The sequence below is a fragment of the Cetorhinus maximus genome, chromosome 11 (assembly GCF_964194155.1).
Source record: "Cetorhinus maximus chromosome 11, sCetMax3.hap1.1, whole genome shotgun sequence".
NCBI classification, from domain to species: Eukaryota; Metazoa; Chordata; class Chondrichthyes; order Lamniformes; family Cetorhinidae; genus Cetorhinus; species Cetorhinus maximus.
In genome coordinates, this window is record NC_135889.1 from 89,605,323 (window position 1) to 89,621,066 (window position 15,744).

Sequence of the window (15,744 nt, forward strand, 5' to 3'; positions counted from 1 at the left end):
TCAGTTTATTTCATGCTCTCCTCTTTCGGCATCCTCTTGCTTACTTTGTGTTTTATGTTTCTCAGTTTTTTAATGTTCTATCCTTTATATTTATCATTTGATTCAAACCTTGTTTGCATATATCAGATGCATAATACCTGTGGTTCAAAAAAGAGTTGTAGGAAATTTTCCAGGTATTGACGACAGTGCAGATATTTTTCAAATATTTTGGTAGATAAATGAAGAATAAGTTTCAGGTGTGTAAAATACTGTGTGAGCTACTGCTTCATGGTCCTCTGGAGTATAGCTTCATGCATTATGTTTCAGATGCCATTATCTACTCTGGTGCTTGTATAGCCCCAAGGTAATAGTTTACTGCCACTGCATAAGCATCAGTTGAAGTTTGTATTTCATTAGTATTGTAAACTGTTAAGTTTGAACTAACTTATGTTTGTTTAATATAGGTGATACACGAGTAAGATTTGATATGGTGAGGAGAAAAGACTGAAAGAATAAGATATTTTCATTTAGACTGAAGAAGCTGGCTGTATGAAAAGGTATTTGAGGTACATCTAAACAAAAATATATTTTTTACCTATTTGAAACAACCATATTGACATTGCTGGGTCAAAAAGCTGGAACCTCCACCACCCCAAACAGCATTTGTTGGTGTACCAACACCACATGAGCTGCAGTGGCTCACCACCACCTTTTCAAGGGCATTAGGGATTGACCATACATGCTGGCCTTGCCAACAACACTTACATCCAAAGAACAAATTTAAAAATTCTGAACAATTTGCATGTAATTACTAATTTTGCTTAATGTTTGGTGCAACAAGTTTTATTAAAATATCCTAAAAAAATACAGTGATTCTAAATTACTGTCAGCTCTCCTTTGGATTTGTTCATGGATAGTTTGCTGCTGGAGTATAATTGTGATATTTAGCAGCTGACTATCCTGTCCTTGAACCACTGCACCTAATGAGTACATAAATGTAGCTAATCAGGGGACAGTTGTATCAGCTTTGCAATCTCAATGTAAGTAACTGGCTTTTTAACCATAACAATGGAAACTTGAATAATGATGTCACAGGATTATTAGATACATCCCTCTATAAGAACTCAACGAACTCAGTATTGTATGCGGTGAAATCCTGCAAAATGTACTTCCTCAGAGCACACATAATTATGGAATACTACAGCACGGAAGGAGGCCACTGGACCCATTGTGCCAATGCTGGCTCTTTGAAAGAGCTCTCCAATTAGTCCCACTCTCTTGCCCTTTCCTCATAGCCCTGCAAATTTTCTCCTTCAGGATTGTTTTGACCATTTTTTCCAATGACATTTTTTGAAGCCAGGTGTGTACCCAGATGAAAAGTGTTAAATGGAAGTATTTGCTGAAAAAAGCTGTTTAGTCAATAAATTTGTACTCTGATTAAAACATTTGGACAATGAGAAAGATGTCATATAATTCGACATCTGTCAGTCCACCTTGTGTGATAACCACTTATCCATTCCATGCACAAGTTAACACAGTATTTTTTACCAGCTAATCCATCAAATGCTTCAATAAGCTTCTCCAGGAGCAATGAGTGACCTCTTGTCCCACATTCATAATTCCCATTGGTTGATTAACATAATATTGTACTAGATACCATATTTCGTGTACATCTGGCCTGATTTGATCGTAGTTAAAAGGAAAGAAGTATTTGCATTTATATTGCACATCTTAAACCTCTCACAGCACTTTACATAGAATTACTTATCTTTGAAATGCAGAGCCAAACATGAAAGCCATATTGCCCAGTCTAAGATTCCACAAATATTAGCAAGATGATTCTCAACTTCTATATCCTAATGGTTGCCGATATTAATTGTTCCCATTTCTCAACACTGTTTTCTCTCATCTCCCTTCAGAGCTGTAATCACCCTACTCTTTGAAATGCTAACTCTTTATCCCCTCCTCCATATCTAATTTCTGCCCATCTCCAAACAACATTTCCTTGCTATGGTTCCAGAATGTGTCATGGGCATCCAGCTCGCTCCCACCACTCCCAATTTTAGATCTTTTAGATCTGTCTTTCATCTTGTACATAGTGCTGGATTGCCCTAGTCAAAGTCACCAATGATGTTCTGTGTTACTGTGCCCACATTGCAGTATTCACCATCCTCCTCCTTTTCCTCCTTGATTATCTGGAGCTACTGAAATGTTGACCATACCATCCTAAATGAACATCTTTCTTCTATGATGCACCTACATCATGCTTCCTTCACATGGCTCCATCCATCTGCCAAAGTCAATGAGCACATCTGCTGCATTGAATTCTCCTCCTGTGCCTGCATAGTCAACTCTGTTGTGTCCCAAGATTTAATCCATGATCCCTTCCTTTTCCCCATAGATAAATTACTCCTCAGCAATGTCGGACTTTCAGCATTTAGCCAGTTTACATTTATATGCCACAATATCTAACTTTTCTCTGCCAATAACATTAATATTGCAACTAGCACTCTACTGTCTGCTGTCAAGCGATAGGTGAGTCAGAACTTTCTGCAGCTTAATATGAGCAAGTCCAAAGTCAGACTTTTCAGCATCTTTCAGAAACTCCGCCTTGTCCATTGATCCCATTGTTCTCTTGGATGCCTGTTGAAGCTCAATCCAGAACGCAGTTGAGTTTCTGCGTCCCACCTTGAGTCCATCACTAACAGTTCCTGGTTTCACCTTGATAATATCACCTCATGTTTGACACTCAAATTCTCAATGCCTTTGTAATTCCAGGCCTGACTTTTTTGATGCCAACCTCACATCCCACAGTCATATAAATTTCATCTTCAGGACTCTGCAGCCCACTCTCTACGCTGGGGAAAATCTTGCTCAACTACCTCCCTTATTGTCAGCTTTCATAGTCAGTGCATCAATTTCAAAACCTTTGTGCTCGTCCACAAATGTGTCCACACCATTGTTTCCCTCCCATTTCTGCAGCTGTATAACCCTGCTTGCAACCCCACTTTTCCAGCTCTAATCTGCTGTGTGTGTCCTCCCTCCTTCTGCTCTGTGGTTGTTGGGAGTGCTTTGACCCAGTTCTGCTTGTACTTCTATGTTGGCATAAAGCAGTTTTGGATATGCAATAGTGCAAAATTAACAGCATGCCTTGGCAGTGAGACTGGTTACCTTATTCCTGACCACTCTAAAGGTAAGAATGTGAAATCACTTCAGTAGCTAATCCTATCTGGCTTTAGCATTGAAATGTGTGCTGCAGTTCAGTGAAACTTGAAGATTAATGTGCTCCAAAGACCATTTGTTGTTTTTAATGTTAGTTGAGAGCTAAAGCCCTCTATTAGCCAAGATTTACATATTGATGAGCTCCTTTGTTGATAGGTAAAAATGACACAGGAGCTGTAGCATAACTGTAGTTTCCAGGCTCTGCCCCACCTCGCACTGAGCAGCAAAACATAGTGTACTAAGATTCTGATTTTATTTCGGAACACATTTAGCCATATTCACTGAATTTATACTTTGGACTATATATGATTGATCGTGGAGATGTACACACTGTCAAGCTAAAGTGTTGGGTTCCCCTCTCCCGTTCCTCCCCGTGCCAACATCACTACCCATTACAGTATTGTGAAATAATGTTATTCATGACATCCAATGGACTTATCAGCTATTTTGTTTTTATAGTGTGAGCTTTGTAGGGAACTAAAATGGCTATAGAAAGGAATCTTTTCGGGCATTTGGTTGATTTTTGAGGTAACTCTTGATTGTGGATTGGTACTTCTGATATATGAAGTGTTTTTTTGATTGGTTCACATTTAGTCGGATATTTGATTGAATAGGCACAGTTAATATTACAGATAGTAGTTATCTGAATCCATCATGATAAACACTTTAAAGACGGGATACTCTGTCCCAGACATAGAATAGAAATTTTATAGGTTTGATGTAATTTTAATCAGTCATATAATTTGAAAATATTCTAATTCCTATATACAATCTATAATATTTTAATTTTTTTATATAAGTGTACACTTCTTGCCACCAAAAGCTTATGACTTGTTTTGATTTTTGATCACAATTTCATGTCAACATTTTGCATTGTCAACAACTGCCATTCAGATTTGCTAGATCAAGTTCAGCTACTGTGATTGTATTCTTTTGTAAAGATCACATCATATCAAATTTCTCAACTTTTCCGGCTCTGTTATCGCCTTGTTTTTCCTTTTCTGGATAAGTTTTATTTTTTTTTAAACTGTTAACTATTTTTGAAATATTTCTATCCTTCTGTTTAAAAAAATTACCTGCACTCCCACTTAGAGCTCCTCCACCCCAGCCAGTTTGCTGACTTTCACCTATCGCCTCAAATCCTTCAGTAACAGATATCCTCCTCCCGAACTTACCAATCAAGCCACGTTTTTCTACTAGTTATAACTGGTTATTTATGGCCACCAACAAATTAGACCTAATATATCCTGGAACCATCAAGGGTGCAGGCCATGTTAGATTTAGATTTAGTTTTTTTTAATTCATTCATGGAACGTGGGTGTCGCTGGCTAGGCCAGCATTTATTTCCCATCCCTAATTGCCCTGGAAAAGGTGGAGGTGCCTTCTTTAACTGTTGCAGTCCATGTAGTGCTGTTAGGGAAGGAATTTTTACCCAGCGACAGTGAAGGAACGGGTGATATATTTTCAGGACAGAATGGTGAATGGCTTGGAGGGGAACTTTCAGGTGGGTGGTGTCCCCATGTGCCTGCTGCCCTTGTCCTTCTTGATGGTAATGGTCATGGGGTTTGGAAGGTTTCATAATGAGTATTGATTTAGTTAACAGCCTATTGGTGTGTGAACATTTATCAAATAGTGAACGTAATATGATTGAGTTCAATACAGTGTTTGGAAAGGAGAAATGCGAAACAGCCACTAAGATTCTAAATTTAGGAAAGGCTGACTTCAATGTGAGAAACTGGACAAATCTGTTAGTGCGTAAAATGACAGAAGGGAGGTATTCAAAAAAGAATTTAACATGATGCAGAACCACTTTATACCCCTGAGGGCAAGAGTTCTACTTGCCAGAAAAAAGCCATGAGCAACTAAAGAAGTGAGACAACATAAAGCAAAAAGAAAAAGATTACAAAAATGCAAAACATAGCATAGACCCTGGTTAATGGGAAAGACACAAAGAGCAGCAAAGGGTGACAAAATAGATAGTAAGAGCTACAAAAAAAGAGTATGTAAAAATGAACTTCTAAAGGATATCAAAATCAACCCGAATAATTTTTACAATTGTATGCAGAAAAGAAGGATGGTCAGAACAAATGTGGGTCCTTTAGCAGTTTTCAATGGTGAAGATGTCAATGAAAATAAGGAAATGGCAGACATGTTGGAATAATTATTTTACATCAGTATTTACAGTAGAGGAAGAGGTCAGCATGCCAGACATCCCAAGGAAACTATTTTTCAATTAGGGATAGGGACTCATTAAAATTAATGTAAGCAAGATAATAGCAATGGAGAAATTAGTGGCTAAAGAATGCATAATTCCCAGAACTAGATGGTTTTCACCCTAGGGTTTTAAAATAAGCTGGTGAAAACATTGAGATGCCCTAACTATAATCTTCCAAAGTTTTCTCGACTCACGAACTCTGCCTTTAGGTTGGTAAATTGTCATTCCACTATTTAAGAAAGTTGGACCAGGGAAACCACTAGTTAGCCTAACAGCTGTTGTTGGGAAATTGCTAGAGTCTATAAATTAAGGATAAGGTGACTGAATACCTTGAAAATTTCTGAAAAGGTGACTGAAACAGTGGACAAGAGAATGTCTGTGGATATAATTTTTATGAACTTTCAGGAGGCATTTGATAAAATCCCTCATAAGAGATTGTTATCTATGATTGAAGCTGTTCAAATTGAAGGCAAATTATTGTCCTAGTTAGGAAATTGGCTGAGCAGGAGACAGAGATCATGGACAGGTATTCTAATTTTCAGAAAGGATCTGTGTTGGGATCTCCACTATCACTTTACTTATTAAAGACTTAGATGATGGCATAGGAAGCCATGTATCCAGATTTGCTGATGACACAAAGATAGGCGGTATTGTAAGCAGTATAGCTGGTAGTGTAAAATTACAGAGATGTTGATAGGTTAAGTGACTGGGCAGAACTGTGGCAAATGGATTTCAATTCATGCAAATGCAAGATTATCCACTTTGCTCCTGAAAAGGATAGAACAGGATATCTTCTCAATGGTGAAAAGCTGGAAAGAGAGGAGGCTCAGAGACTTAGCGATCCAGGTATACAAAATCATTAAAATGTCATGAACAGGTACAGAAAATAATCAAAAATGCTAATGCAGTGCTGAACTTTGTCTAGAGAAATAGAACACAAAGGGGTAGGAGTCATGCCTCAGCTATACAAAATTCTGGTTCGACCAGACCTGGAATACTGAAATTGGGCACTACCCTTAGGAAGGATATTGGTCTTGGAGGGAGCACTGCTTATGTTTGATAGGATGATACAGTGACTCCAAAGGTTAAATTAGAAGAGAGATTACACAAACTAGGGTTGTATTCTGTGGAAAGTAGAAGGTTAAGGGGTGATATGATTGCAGTTTTCAAGATGTTATGAGAAACTACTTCTGCCAGCTGAGAAGTCTAGGACTAGGTATCATATTGAAAAAAAAAGATCCAGACGTTTCAGGAGTGAAATAAGGAAACGCCCTTACATACAAAGTGTGGTGGCAGTTTGAAACTCTCTTTTGCAAAACTAGCAGTTGATGCTAAATCAATTGTAATATGCTAAATAATTTGTTTTCAACAGATTACAAATGGTGTGGTTGTTTATCATGAATCGAATGAGCTCGCAGAGCAGTTCTCCCCAGAGACGGCGTATGATCCTTGGAATTATTATTCTTTTGATTGTCGATATCATCTGGGTTGTATCATCCGAGCTTACATCAGTGAGTATTGTCTTCCGTGAAACTGATGATTTCTTAAATTGATTTTTTTGGTCCATTCAAGAATGGTTCACTGCAAAAGATAGACTGAAAGATTCATGGCCATAAAAATTTACTGAGCAGTCACAAAGCTCTTTGGAACATTTATTCTCCAATATTGAAGTTTCAGTGAATGTCACTTGCAGAATCATTTTATTTACATTTTCCCACCATTACTATCCATTGCCATGCTTATATTGAGTGCAGAATTTTCTAAGGCACATGTTTTCTGTTCTTTGAATGATAACTAAACTGATCTGTATGTCAGCTGGGAGATGCGAACTTCAGAGCTGGATTTTCATCATGGAGGTGAGAATTGAGAGTCAGGAATTTCAGTGCTGGCAGGCAGGATTTTCTTCTGGCTGAGTTGGGCAGGGCCAAAGTGGAGACGGAGGCAAGTCGAAGTGTCCAGGTTAAGAGACTCGCCTCCATTCGGAGAGATATCAGCCCAGTGCTGCAGATCAGTGTCAAGGCCGCCCTCACTTCCCCTCCCCTTCATCCATCACCCTGTATAGACTTTATAAACAGAATTCAAAAGCCCAATAATAACATTTGGAAGTCTTTAAAACGTATATAAATTTGTAAAAATAAATAAACTTGTACTCCCCAGCACAACTGTATAAGCAAACACTGCAGTGCAGAATGCATTAGTAGTTTGGAAGGCAGCCAAGACATCAAATTGACATTCTCAAGCACAGTTGTGCAAACAAACTCTGCAGTACAGAATCCATTAGTGCCTTTGAAGTCAGCCAAAAGCCCAGATATCTATCAAAGCTTTCAAACGCCCAAACAGTTGGTAAATGAAAACCATGAGAAAGGGTTGAACAATTAGTTATAGATCTGACACTAGTTCAATGCAGAATAACACTTTACCTAGTAGAAGATCTATTCTGATGCATCTGAAAACTTTACCACTTTTACAGTTCTATTCTTTCATTTGACAGTTTGTCAATTGTTGGAAGTAACAACCTGGCAACCACCTTATTTAATGGTCACTTACATTTTCCAAACACACTGCTGTCACAACTCACTTTAGTAAACATACATATAACTTAGGCTACAGCATTTGATGATGCACTGTGAAGGGGGCAACACCATTGTTACACACCTTTTATTCTTTATTCTTTCATGGGATGTGGGCGTTGCTGGCAAGGCCAGCATTTGTTGCCCTTGAACTGAGTGGCTTGCTAGGCCATTGCAGAGGGCATTGAAGAGTCAACCACATTGCTGTGGATCTGGAATCACATGTTGGCCAGACCAGGTAAGGATGGCAGATTTCCTTCCCTAAAGGGCATTAGTGAACCAGATGGGTTTTTATGGCAATTGACGATAGTTGTCATGGTCACCATGACTGACACTATCTTTTATATGCCAAATTTATTAACAATGCAAATTCTACCAACTGTCATGGTGGGATTTGAACCCATGTGCCCAGAACATTAGCCTGGGTCTCTGTAATACTAGTCCATCTACATTACCACTACGCCACCATCTCCCCTCTTCCTGTCTCCAATCCATGCTGCTTATCTGCATTCATCAGGTGTGATTTAGAAAGGTTTCCAAAATGCAGCCGCCTCCATGCAGAAGTACTGAAATGCCCTTCCAGAATGATGTGCAGCAACTTCTAAACAGCAGCTTGACAAGCCTAAGGAAACTTTTGTTTATCAATATTAGAGGAACCCATGCTACCAATATTAAAAAGACATGAAAACCAGGCTTGTTATCTTTACAGTGATCTGATGGCAAGTTAGTAATGTTATAAGCTCAGCTACCCAGTAAAGTGTATATGAAAGTATTTGTCTAATAGATCCAAATACCTAAACTTTACCTGCAGACAATGCTAAGATAACTGCAGTCTCTGAAATGACAAGAATAAAGTCGTCAAAGGTGCAAAGACTATGATTAGGATGCTGGAAATCAGTGAAACAACACCTACAAAAGCAAAATATTGCTGTTTCTAGAAATCTGAAATAAAAACAGAAAATGTTGGAAATACAGTAAAGTCCCGCCATTCATGGGGGTTACATTCCCACGAAACCTCAAACAGCGAAATCATGAATGATGAATATACTTTTCAATGGGAGTCAATTAAATGGGTTCCAGCAATGTGAGGGCAGCATTGGTTTGTGCAGATAGCATATAGCAAATTGTGGTACTTGTATATGATAAATGGGGGTGGAGCCTCTGAGCAATTCAAGACATGTGTTGAAAATTTTAAAAAGAGGCAATCCTCATTTCAGAAAAACAGTTACCTGAAAACTGGCAGACAAAATCAGTGAACATTTCAAAATTGAACAGAGCTGTTATTGCAGCTCTGGACCAAGAGATTTGAACATTTCCAGGTTAATCTGTCCATTCAGGTTGCACTTCAGCTGCAACCATTTCAGGCACTGCTTGGGAAAAGAAGGAGAGAATTAAATGTCCATGGCCAGGACTAATGGAAGGAATCCGCTTCTAGAGGCTTCAACACCATCTCCCTGTTAAAGTGTGCTGAGGTCTCTGCTCCATCATGGCTATCGTCTCCTTTGGGAAAGAGGAGAGAGGGGAAAGAGCACACAGTAACTGAATGATTGCTCACGATGGACGATGTGGTGTATAAAGGATTTAGCACAGGTAAGCGAATATGCAAACAAGGAAGTCACGGAAGGCGGGACTTTACTGTACTGAGCAAGTCTGGCAGTATCTGTGGGGCGAGTTAATGTTTCAGGTCGATGCCCTTTCATCAGAACTGGAAAAGGTTAGAGATGTAACAGGTTTAAAGCAACTATAAAGGCAGAAAAAGCCTGTAAGTTCTGTAAATTCAGCCGTGCATTTAAAAGAAGAAAGCAGCAGAATGTCTATGCAACGCAGACAATTAGGGAAATTGAGAATAAGGAAAGAAGTGAGAATATAGACTTTGTAGGAGAGGTAAGGAATCAAGAAAAAACATTTTGGTCAGTTACTTTAGAAGTTAAAAGCTTTAAAACTGACTTAACTTGATACTGGAACTGGTGTTACAGTACTAGCTGATCATTTGGAATGGCTCAAAATAGTAGATATCCAGCCATCAAGAATGAAATTGCAAGGCCCATGTGGTATGGATTGTAGTTTTAGGGTGTTAGGGACTGTAAGGGTTTTTGTGGGACTAGGGAATAAGTACTGCCCACATTGGCACGGACTCTCCCCCCTGACTTCTGGATGACCCCCAACCTCAGAATGCTCCCCAACCTCCAAACGTCCCCATCTCTCACCCTGCCGTCGACCTCCGGGCCACCCTCCCCTGACCCCTGGGCCTCAGACCTCCCTACCCAACCTCCGAACACACCCCCCCAGAATTTGGACCACCCCTCTCCCAACTTCTGAACCCTGCCCCCCAACCTCAGAACCTCTCCACCCAACCCAACCTCCGAACAACACCCCCCAATCTCTGTTCCCCACGTCCGCATACCCCCAACTCCTATCTACTTACCTTCCCCTGGTCTGTCAATTTCCCAGGCCCTTTAAAAACTTACCTGCTTGACAGCAGCAAGTGCTGTTAAAAAAAAAAGAGGGGGGCATGGCCTCCTTGAATATGCGCGATCTAGACGTCACCGGGGCCTGCAAGGATTCTTTCGATGCAGGCCCCAAGCAGCTCCAGTAAACCGAAGTAGCAATGCAATTTTCAAGACCAGGTAAGTGTGCATTTATTCCTTCTAATTTCTGTGGCCCAGCACTTTGACGCTAGTCAGATGTTACGCCCCATTGTGATGCAGAGTCATATTGGAGTAGTAGAGATGGCGGTGAGTCTGGTAGAAGTTGGCATGTATATAGCACTTAGTCAGGACTATATCCTGTATATATGTATATTATGTGTTATTAATAAACAGTTATTGTTTAACTAAACAATCCTTCTGACCTCTTCATGAGACAACATACACAATACAACATGGTGGCAGCTGTGGGATCTGAACCCACATCCTTGAAGAGACTGGATAAGAAAGCAGAGACTGAACGGTAGGCCCAATAGCCAATGACATAATTGCCAGCTAAGGGATAAACGAATCTTCTGATAACTTTGAAGAGGTCATGAAGTCCTTGTGTACCTACTTTAACCTAAGAAACAATAAAAGTTTTGGAACAAGTAAAATTTAACGAGAGTCCAAAAGCCTAGGCAACCAGTAGACTCTTTCATAAATGAGTTATACAAATTGGCTGAAGGCTGTGTCTATGGTGAACTTAAGTCAGAGTTTATAAGAGATTGAATAGTAGTGGGAGTGGCCGATGATGCTCTTTTGGATGTTCTTCAATCTAAAAGAAGATCGGACTTTGGAAAGAGCCATTTAAATCATCAGACAATTAGAAGTCTGCAAGCAAAAATTGATCCATTTTGCGTGGCAAAGTTAAACCATGATACAGAGCAACCCCAACAGTCCAGCTCATAAATGAACAAAAGGGCAAGGAGACTCCACAGCAAGGAAAGAAATACCCAAACAAAACACCAAGATGGTGGCAGCAGGTAAAGGACCCCAAAATCCCTAAGAACGAACAAGCAAAGAAACTGCAGTCTGCCCTGGAGAATTGCGCCTAACTTGAAGACCTTTAATACTCAGATGGAGATCGCCTAACAAGCTCCATTACAGGCCTGAAGCCTGAAGGGCAGAAGAAAGATTGACAGTGCAGTGTAAAAGGACTCCACCAGAGCATGTGGATGTCTGTTGTGCGATAGAGTCAAAGAACCTAGCTGGATCACAAAAGGGCGAGCAAACTCTTTAAAAAAAGGCTAAGCTTTTAAATTCAGCACAATAATCAGGCAGCATTGGCAGAACAATTGTTTAAAAAAGGCAGTTTGAAGAATGCTGCAGCCTGGATCCAGTGTCGGTGCCATAACACAAGGCAACTGCACGCAAATGAAAAAAAGAAAAAATTAGAGAAGTCAAAGCAAAAAAAATAAATAAAAAATTGGCTTCAATTCGATTCACCAAGCTCAGGAAATTAGCTGGCTAAAACGATTAGCCCAAAATAATCGATGAAGTTTTAACAGCTCCATAACTGCGACGGCAGCCTGCCAAATCCCAAAAAAGCATGGGGAGAAAGAATAAGAATTTTAGAGCTGTGCTGAAAACAGCCATGGTTGGCAAATCAACACTGCCAGACCAATTAAGGCCCAGACCAGGTACAAAATTGGATGTTATGGAAAAGATTTTTGATAACATCAGGCTTGAATATGAAAAAAAAAAGCCCTCGCAGTAACATGAGCTTGTGAGAAGTTATCTTACTGTATTGTTGGGCTGAAGGTGATCATTGAGACAGATCACAAACCATTGGTCTCACTACTGGACAATAAAGAGCTTGCTAGGATGTCCCCCAGTCCCAACCCCACCCCACCCCACCCTACCCCAAGAACTGAGATTCCGTTTGCATCTCTTGCACTTTGCATACAAGACCATGTACGTCCAAGGGAAGCATCAAGTGACTGCGTTCACTGTCCAGGGCCACATTTGACAATCCTGGGACACATGATATCAAATCGATGAGCTTGAGTCATATTCCCAGTTCATGATAACACAACTGCTGGCAAGCTCCAAAAAGCTTCAAAAGAAATGGCAGGAGCAGAGGCAAGATGAAGAGTGTATCTGCATCGGTCAGATACCTAAAAGGTTGCCCACTACAGCATTCAGATGGCACTTATGAAAATTTACTTCGCACAGCAAAAACACGTCACTGTAATTGATGATCTGCTGGTGTACGATAACAATTGGTCAGTCTTACTCCAGCCGGAGATTCTACAACAAATCCACCAAGTCCATTTTGGCACGAGCCCAGTCTGCAATGTGATGACCTGGGATATCAAGAGCAATTGAAGACATGATTTTAAACTGCCAGGTGTGTGTGCTGCACAAACCAGTCCAAAGGGAGCCCTTTATCCCCACACAGTTCCCTACCAGACCATGAGAACATTTGGTAGTGAATCTATTCATCTACAACAGCAAGTCTTTCCTCCTCATTATTGACTACTTCTCTTGGTGGATTGAGTGAAGTGTTTGTACACAATGGCCACAGAGTCAGTCATTAGGTTGTTGAAAGCAATCTTTGTAATCCTGGCATCCCAGACCAGGTGGTGTCCGACAACAGCCTGTAATTCGCTCATGAATACTTTGCTCATTTTGCCAGAAATTACGCATTTCAACACCTCACCAGCTCTTCAAGGTATCCACTATCTAAGTGAGGCAGGAAGGGGCGTCCACACTATTAAAGCCCTCTTGGAAGAAAATGATGACTTTCTAACAGCGCTTTTGACACATAGACCCACCCCACTGTAAATGTGGATTAGCCCCATCAGAGCTGCTGATGGGCGGGGGTGGGTGCGGGAAGGGGTGGCGTGTAAATTTTATTGTAAATACATTTTGGTAAAGACTTCAGGGGAGGTGTATTAGGTTGTTAGGGAGCATAAGGGCTAATGTGAGACTGGGGTATCAGTACTGTTCATATGATACAGAAGGTCACATGGGAGTAGTAGAATGTAGTGGTGAATCTGGCAGAAGTCATCATGAAGATAGCACCTAGTCAGAGCTCTATCCTGTATATATGTATATAGCTATGTGTTATTGATAAACAGTTATCATTCAACCATACAGGCCTCTAGACCTCTTCATGAGAAATCATAACAATACAACACCAATCTTCAAGTAGAAGGTCAGATAACAGCTACCCTTTGCCACGAGGGTGGCAAATTAGAGACCCTCCATATCATACAATCAAAGCACATCTCGGCTGAGCAGAAATGCATGTATACAACTGGGCATTCTGGAAATAACAGACAAGGTCCTACAGCAGGATAAAAGGTACCAGTCAGGGAGGAATTTCCAAGGTTGAGTGACAAACTGATGGATTTCCATTCAGCAGCAGCTGGTGAGTTTTATTCATTGAGCAGTGGATTGTTCTTTGTCAGAGGCACCATCTGCTCGAACCCAGGAGGAGATTGTAGATCTCGGATCTTTTCGAAGACAGGCTGGAAGGTGCGGAAATGGATGACAATGAAGAAGATGGTGATCATCTGCTTGAGGACCTTCTAGACCTAGGTTGGCTCGTTCCTGAAAAAGTTTATAAGAAAGAAGCCATTGTAGTAACAAGTGATCTGTTGGAAGATGAGGTCTGAGAGATTGGTATGCTCTTTGAATCTACTGCCAAAGCATATGAACACTCTGTTGTCGTTTTTGAGGAGTCAGCTGTCGAAGAGTCGAATTCTGTATGTTTATCCCACTAAACCCACCAATGAGATATATTGTATATCGCTGGCTGACCACAGTGAACTGGTTAGGGAGAACAGAATACTTGTTTTTCCAAGGTGGATCACCAATGCTAGAGCGATGATGGAGCCTATTAGTTTGTGAGAAAGAGTTAACACCTACACTTCAATCTTGTCAAAAAATCATTCACTAAATTTGTCCTTCAGTACAGAAACTGAGGCCAAAACTACAGAGCTTCTACAGCTGAAGAGTCTTATACAGAAATTTCATCCAAGTTCAGTCCTGAAGATTCATTCCATTGCTGACGATGGTGTTGTCTTACCTCATGCTGACACCATCATCCAGTTGCCTACACCACAGCAGCTTTGCACTGAAGCAAGTGTGCCAATGTTACCACTACCTACAGAAAGGTAAAAGTAGTATCCCAAGTGTAGTAAGGAAGCTGTATTTTCTTCTTATCCTGCTATGCCTACTGGATATTCATCATTATTTTTCTTGTCTTCAGATTTGTTCAAATCTCAGATATTTCCTTTTTCATCCTTAAAACAGCTGTGAATTTCTTTGTTGGAATTGAAGATGTTTCATCTACTTGGGCTTTTCTCCGGTGTGCTAAGCGGGAGCTGAGGTTCCCTCAGAGAATGCTAGTTTGTCCTTTTTCTGTTTAAGTCTTGGATAAAGTCTGTAACGGTACAGAAGGATTACAAAAGTTTGAAAATGTAATGTGGATTGTTTAAGGTTGTTATTAAAAATTGAGATTATACTGGGGGGGGGGAGCATGGCGCAGGGAGATGTAGAATAATGGATTATTAGTTATAGTAATGAGATAGTGATGTGTATCATAATGTAATAGTGACATTAGTCATGTGTAAGAGACTTAAGAAGGTAAGGTGGAATAGTCTGCATATGAGAGAAAGGTGTACTTACCTAGAAATCTGTTATGTACAGTGTGTAAATAAAGTAGCTTTGAAGAAACTTACCTGACTCAGACCTAAGTCACTCATAAGTAAAGGGAAACCTTCCCAATGCAGATGAGGCCACAAGTTACCTGAAGAGACATCGATGTAACATTCAAAGTGGAACCAAACCACAAACTAAGTAGGACTGGAACAAAGAACAATCCATATATCCCACAGGTAGGCATAAGCTAGAGTCCATATGCGTTCCCATAACAATACCTTTAATTTGGATGAACTGAGTGGAGTTAAAGGAGTTGTTCAATGTGGGAACCAGTTCGTCCAGGTGAAGAAGTGAGAATCTCTACAAGTTCAACATTTTGACTAAGAAAGTTTGATATACTGTCACTGGATTAACAATTGAATAGTTTTGTTCAGTGATAACTAGTATATTAATTTCTTATATTAATGTAGTAGGATAAATCATTTTAGGATTTTGATAAATATTTTGTTTTCAGTGTTTTTTTTTAAAAAGAGACCAAATACCCCCACCCCCTGAAGGTCCCCAGCATCACAGGCACCTTTCTTCAGCCAGTTTGGTTCACTCCACATGATAACAGCTGAAGGCAATGGATACTGCAAAGGCTGTGGACCATGACAATATTCCGGCAATAGTACTGAAG

At 40.1% G+C, this 15,744-nt stretch overlaps 1 protein-coding gene across 6 annotated transcripts in view; it reads left to right on the forward strand.

The window, feature by feature from the left end:
- LOC144686770 (solute carrier family 35 member F5-like) overlaps positions 1-15,744 on the forward strand; it is a 138,261-nt gene that overhangs the window by 7,035 nt on the left and 115,482 nt on the right. For 3 of the 6 annotated variants that reach the window (XM_078552414.1, XM_078552420.1, XM_078552415.1), the window contains 2 exons: positions 444-545; positions 6,789-6,927. In XM_078552414.1, the coding sequence (XP_078408540.1) occupies positions 529-545; positions 6,789-6,927 (156 nt within the window). In that variant the 5' untranslated portion in view covers positions 444-528. Of the gene's footprint in view, positions 1-443; positions 546-6,788; positions 6,928-9,399; positions 9,577-15,744 lie in introns of those variants that run through there. The other 3 variants (XM_078552416.1, XM_078552417.1, XM_078552421.1) reach the window with 2 other exon arrangements.